This window comes from Pezoporus occidentalis, unplaced genomic scaffold (assembly GCF_034315485.1).
Source record: "Pezoporus occidentalis ecotype Australia unplaced genomic scaffold, CSIRO_AGI_Poc_V1 ctg139, whole genome shotgun sequence".
NCBI lineage: Eukaryota > Metazoa > Chordata > Aves > Psittaciformes > Psittacidae > Pezoporus > Pezoporus occidentalis.
The window spans coordinates 370,630-377,447 of NW_026913198.1; the positions used below are offsets into that span (position 1 = coordinate 370,630).

The 6,818-nt window shown below is 36.0% G+C and overlaps 1 protein-coding gene across 3 annotated transcripts in view; it reads left to right on the top strand.

Moving 5' to 3' along the window:
* The window catches only part of MAP3K1 (mitogen-activated protein kinase kinase kinase 1), a 56,779-nt gene extending 52,108 nt beyond the window's left edge, over nucleotides 1-4,671 (top strand). For all 3 annotated transcript variants that reach the window (XM_062609510.1, XM_062609511.1, XM_062609509.1), the window contains 3 exons: nucleotides 962-1,104; nucleotides 1,572-1,703; nucleotides 2,035-4,671. In XM_062609510.1, the coding sequence (XP_062465494.1) occupies nucleotides 962-1,104; nucleotides 1,572-1,703; nucleotides 2,035-2,184 (425 nt within the window). In that variant the 3' untranslated portion in view covers nucleotides 2,185-4,671. The remainder of the gene's footprint in view (nucleotides 1-961; nucleotides 1,105-1,571; nucleotides 1,704-2,034) is intronic.
* Nucleotides 4,672-6,818: the final 2,147 nt, after the last annotated feature.

Genomic DNA, 6,818 nt, shown 5'->3' on the forward strand with positions numbered 1-6,818 from the left:
GGAATGTCTTTTAAAAGGGATATTCGGAAAGCAGCATCTATTTTGGATTGAGAACTATTGCTTCTTTCAATATCATCTTAGGAGTTCTATTTCTCTTGTGTTCTCTGATCATTCTTAAGAATCTTCAATTGCTGAAATTAATCAGAACGTTCATAGCATGATTGGGGATATTTGCTACTTGTGCTGATATAGGAAAAAATGGTTTTCTGAATTGGTTCAAATAAAATATTAAGTTGCCATGTAGCTTTGAAGATTGCTAGTTTAACATAAATGTTTACACTGAAATAATAGTAAAATTTGTGAACAAACCAAGATAAAGGGGTCAGGTTTCCAAGGTATAGGAATACTGTGACTTTTTTTCATCCTAATTGAACATAAATACGGTTGTATTGTGTTTGGACAAAATGTGGACTTGACTGGGAAATACCAGTCTTACTAAACTTTTTCCTTTAATGTCACCAACTGTCCATGAACTCGTGAGATACCCAGATAAGTAGCAACGTAGCTGTGGCAAATATTTGTCTTTTAGTATTTGTTCTTGAAATAGGAAAACTTTTAATTCACTAATTCTCTTCAAGACAACCCAAAGTTGCTTAAGGATGAAATAAGTCTAAATTTCAAAGGCAGCTGCAGACAATGAAAACCTTCAGGGTTTTCGGTTGCCATTTTCTTTCATTATTCTGTCTCCAGGCATTGCTCCAAAATCCTGTGTTTGTCCTGCTTTGAAAGTTTTACTGCTTCTCTAAATCTCTTGACAGCCTCAAGCTTTGTGCAGTATCATTCAGGCATAACAGAAAGCTGACATTATTAGACTTTGTGCTTGATTTTTAGATTTTCTTGATACTGGGGGTGGAGAACATCAACCGATGCAGTTTTGAAACAGAGGGTGGAAGAGTGTCTGTTCATCCTTCTGCCTTTAACAGAAAGCCAACTAGCAATATTTTTATTATACTGTTGACAGGTGCCAATTTGCTAATTGACAGCACAGGTCATAGATTAAGAATTGCCGATTTTGGAGCTGCAGCCAGGTTGGCATCAAAAGGAACTGGTGCTGGAGAGTTTCAGGGACAGTTGTTGGGAACTATTGCATTTATGGCACCAGAGGTAAGAAACCAGTTTTGGAAGTTACTTCAAAAACTTTGTTTAATTTCTTTGAGCTAATTCATACAGCCAAATAACAGAAAATTGCTGCAAGTGCTTTGAATACATGTTAAATGAACTTGTTAGAAAGAATGATTCCAACATGGAAGTAATGACATTTCTTTCTTGCTGTCAAAGTTGGTTTAGTTAGTTTGTTACAAGATGAATCTAAGTATTGTCACTAAAGCCCAAACGACCATTTGGTCAAAAGCTAAATATTACAAGGTACTTATGTTTTTCCCCTGATCAGGCATTTTACTTAGTAGCTCTCTGCAGCTGTATAGATCTTACAATATTTACAGCACTGATCACTGTATCAACCTGAAATGTCAATCAGAGTGCACTTAGCTGATGATATCAGGGGGTTTTACATCTCTGTTACTTACAGAGTTAAGCAGATAATCTGAGCTTTGGTCTGTCTGTCTGTTCAGGTTCTGAGAGGCCAGCAGTATGGTAGGAGCTGTGATGTATGGAGTGTTGGCTGTGTTGTTATAGAAATGGCATGTGCTAAACCTCCCTGGAATGCAGAGAAACACTCCAATCATCTTGCTCTGATATTCAAGGTGAGGTATTTTGTTGCTACCAGTATGCTACAAAAGATGCTGACTAATTTAATGAACAGCAGTACGAATTACACAAAAGTATGCTAGTAGGGGTTGTTGCAATAGCTCTTCTTTGTATTGGAGCTGTTTATACAAAATCAATACTAATACCAGTGCTTTTTTTTTTTTTTATTAAAGCAGTAATGACCTTCAGATGGCAGTAAAAAATATGCTAAGGGGAGATAAGCTCATAAATACGACTTGCCATCTGAAAATTATAAGCTTGTGGAATGTTTTGGGGGTAGGAGAGGGTGCTTGAGTGACTTCTAAAAGTTATTTTCCCTTTGTTCAGATCGCTAGTGCAACTACAGCTCCATCAATCCCTACACATCTGTCTCCTGGCTTGAAAGATGTGACTCTTCGGTGTTTAGAGCTTCAACCTCAGGACAGACCCCCATCAAGGGAGCTGCTGAAACACCCAGTCTTCCGTACTACATGGTAGCTACTTACGTACAAGGCTGACATACTGAAGAAGATGCTACTGTATATACAATAACTGTCTCACAGTGCAGTTAAGCACAGCAACTTGTGTTACTCTGCTGGCCTTAATAATAGATACATCAAGGACTTAAGTCCAGTAGAGGACCCTATCTAAGTATGTGATTGACAAATCGAGATCTTTACCTAAGCTCAGTATGCAATGTTTCACAACTTGTGCAGAGATTTGTAAACTGTGCCTTTTTCAAATATCTGGCTTTTTGTGAACACAAAAGCATTTTTCCTTAAATCTGCATGATTATTTAGCAGATAAGTGACTTTTATTTTATTTGGAGCACTTTTTCAGCAATATTAGCAGCTGAGGGGCTCAAGATCTACTTTAATATAGCAATCGCTGTTCTATTTTACATCAGTAGATGTAAGCAGAGGGCTCTGCAATTAATCAGTTTTCAGAACTGGTTAAAAGGAAGTTCTGTATTTGTCCCTTTCAAGTATACAAAGTTCTCTGAGTAACAAATCCAAACATTGATGGATACTTTAAAAACATTTTGCCTTCCTTCAAGTACGATCAAACAGTTATGGGTCACTGTGCATTTACTGCTGGCCATGTAATTTCTTTTGAAATTAGTTTGTTTTCATTGTTTTTTTAACTTTGAGATAAAGGGGATATTTTAAAATAGTCTTTAGAAAAAGATGCAAGCTGTGTCATGGAACATCATTGTGACACAAGAGTTTTAAAAACAGATTTGCTGGAAATCTGGAATAAAATACCACCTTCAACAAGGTAGTGTTGAAGGCTCTGATAGTAAAGGTTATTTAAATAAACAGTTTAGTCTGAACCATGCTAAAAGTTGCTGAGCCTTTTTACATAGCAGCTTCTTCTGGCAAATCATGTAGAGAAGTTTCATGTCAAAGGCTCTAAACCCAGCTCCCGTTAAAATTTATGGGAGGCTTTGTCCTGTACTTCAGTGGGAGCAGGTGCAAACTATGAGCAAATCTCATTCTTTGTGTAACAAAGCTGAGGTCACATTCTCTACTGATAATAAGTTTTACCTGCTGTTTTCCTTCTGCCGTACATCATCTATTTACTGTAGCCATTAGTGATAATTTAATTTGAAAATGTTAAAAATATTACCACAAGAAAGGTATTTATTTTAACAAGAAACAAACTTGGACTTGAAAAGCAAGATAAAGTAAAATGTGAAGTAAAGCTTCACCTCTAGTGCAAAACTTGTGGGTTTTAGCAGGTGTTTTTTTAAAAACAGGTTTTTAAAATTATTTTAAAGGCAGGCTTTTAGATTCTGATGCATGTAATTCTGAAGGAAAATGGCAGCTTTTCTTTTGCTTTTATTAAAGGGGATCTTTTTAAATCAGATACTGATTGTGTTTAATCCTTTTGGAGAAAAATACTGTTTGTCTTCTAACTCTTCAGAAGCCAGTTGGATTGTTGGACTGAAATAGAATTGGTTATTTCAAAGACTCAGGACAAACTAAATAAGCTATAGTACCTTAAAAATGTACAACACAAATTGGAAGTAAAACATCTTTAAGATAAGTTTACAGAAATGATAGTGCTCATACTAATAAAGAAAAAGCGGTGTCATTAGTTGTGAATGTGTTTCTTTTGGAAATTTTACATTCCTTTGTTTTGGAAGATTGGTGGACTTTGAAGAGTTAAAAAGATACTATTGAAATGTGAAGTTTGGTAGCTCTGTTTTGTACTTGACTTTTTTGTTTTTTTGACCACTTTAGAATTTCTCATTCTAGTAAAAGATTGTTTCCAAGTCTTTCTTATGTGCAAGCTTTAAAGGATGCACTCTTGCCAATTCATGTACTGGAAGATCAGTTGTCAGATTAATACTGTTTCTGACAGAAATGTAAACTGTATAAACTGATGAACCTCAGCTAATCAGTATTACTTTGTAGATCACCATGCCTACCACATTTCAAACTCAAACTGCCTCTTGGTGTCCAAATGCATTTGTTTGAGTTTGTTTGCATTTCCCCTGGCTTGCTGGTAATTGTGGTGTTTTTAAAATGCAGATGTGATGTAATATTCTTATTTTCTTTGGATCAAAGCTGGACTGAAAATTGTATCGTGTAATTATTTTTTCGTGTTCTTAATGTTATTTGGTACTTAAGTTGTAAATAACGTCTACTGCTGTTTATTCCAGTTTCTACTACCTCAGGTGTCCTATAGAGTTTCTTCTACCAAAGTTCACTTTCACAATGAAACTATATTTGCTATGTGACTGATTCCTAAGACTTCCAGGGCTTAAGGGCTAACTTCTATTAGCACCTTACTGTGCAAGCAAATTTTACAGAGATCTCTGGGTTAAGAAATTTGGCTTCATTGTATCCTTTGTTATTTTAAATATATCAAGATATTTTAATTAAAAATTTTTACCCCATTGAACCAATTTTATATAGTATAATTTGTATGTATTTTGGTGGTCTCTGTCTTTATAGTAAATAAAAGCTTTTGAACAAATCTTGTCCTTTGCTTAAACACATTCAGTTTACTGATGTGAATAAAATTTCTGGTACACTTCACTGTTTAAACACAATTTTCATACACAGTATTAGTTTCTAATATTAAATTGCATTACCATTAAATCTAACATTAAAATTAAGTCTAATATTAAGTCTAATATTAAGTCTAATATTAAGTCTAATATTAAGTCTAATATTAAGTCTAATATTAAGTCTAATATTAAGTCTAATATTAAGTCTAATATTAAGTCTAATATTAAGTCTAATATTAAGTCTAATATTAAGTCTAATATTAAGTCTAATATTAAGTCTAATATTAAGTCTAATATTAAGTCTAATATTAAGTCTAATATTAAGTCTAATATTAAGTCTAATATTAAGTCTAATATTAAATCTAATATTAAATCTAATATTAAATCTAATATTAAATCTAACATCAAATTATTAATTATTATTGGCTGATATATCTCAGTTTTACCAAAGAATGCTTGACTAAAGGGCAGGAACAAGCACTAATTTTTTTTAATACTGATAAATGTGTGAATTTCTCTTACGAAACACTGTAGCTATGAACCTTGCTTGCTTATTCCTTAGCTAAAACATGAAATGCCTAAATTTTGCATTGCTGCAAATGTAGCTGTTAATTACCAGGTCAGGTGAGCTGGAGCCATTGAGTTCTGGAGCCATTGAGGCGGGAAGTCAGTCTGCTGTTTCATGTTTTCAGTGAAATGATGCTTTTCCTTGTGATTTAAGTAGCAAACATAAGCCTTTCCTTATTCAGACCATCTGAATACATATTGCAAAGCTAGAGCTTGTTTCAGTTGCTTGTCTTAGGTTGTTTTTTTGGTTGGTTTGGTTTTGTTGTGTTTTGTTTTTTTTTTTTTTGTGGTGGGGGTGTTAATTTTTAAAATTAAGCCATTTTTTAATAATGAAAAATCCAGTGTTCTGTAGCCTTTTTTGTGAGGACTAAATTCTGCATCTCATGAGACCCCACCTGCAGTACTGTGTCCAGCTCGGGGGGCCCCAACACAAGAGGGACATGGACCTGTTGGAGCAAGTCCAAAGGAGGCCATGAAGATGCTCAGGTGGCTGGAGCACCTCCTCTATAGAAACAGGCTGAGAGAGGTGGGCTTGTTCAGCCTGGAAAAGAAAAGGCTCTGGGGAGACATCAGAGCAGCTTCCAGTGCCTAAACGGGCCTACAAGAAATCTGGAGAGGGACTTTTTACAAGTAATGACAAGTCAATGGGGGAATGGCTTTAAGCTGGGATAGGGGAGATTCAGATTAGAAATTGGAAATTCTTTACTGTGAGGGTGCTGAGGAGCTGTTACAGGGTGCCCAGAAAAGCACCCAGCAAAGTTCAAGTGTTCAAGGCCAGGGTGGATGGGGCTTGGAGCAACCTGGTCTACTGGAAGGCATCCCTGCCAAGGGCAGGGGGTGTGGAACTGGGTGAGCTTTAAGGTCCTTTCAACCCAAACCATTCTATGCTTCCATGATCACTCTTTTTACAGTCTCCCTTATTTATGTGACTTTCTCCAAATAGAAATGAATGTATCAATTCACCAGCAAAACGTGGCAACAGAAATCTTCTAATACCTGATTTTTAAAATCAGAAAAATCTCCTAACTGAAATACCAAGAAGGAAAGTGTGTAATGAGGATTAAATATAAATTGAGTCTAGTGTATCTTCCTTTATTTGATTTACTACAGAACTGAATCTTTACAGTACTGTGTGGTAATTGCAGTGTTGCAGTCTCCTTTTTAGGAACAAGGAATGGCAGAGATCACTGTCCCGGCAGTCAACTGTAAATGTCAAAGACACCTACTTAGAGAAACATGCGTCTTCATTTGCAAAGGGCATGTTCAGTTCTTCTGAAGGCAAGTAGTAAACTAGGCCCGCTTTGGTTTTTCTGGTGGGAGTAACATTACAGCGTTCCTCACAAGCTGAAGTCTGATAGTGTCTCAACTTCACGAGCTCCTGTTGAAAGGTTCCAGAGCATGTTGGGGTGTCATGATGACCATGTATTTCCTCATCACCATCTGAGTGGGAAGCTTGGATGTGTGGCTCCTCTGACCTGATTTCCACTTCCCTGGACACTGTACCTCCCTTACTAAAGTTTCTCCCATTGCTTAGTGTTCCTTGCTG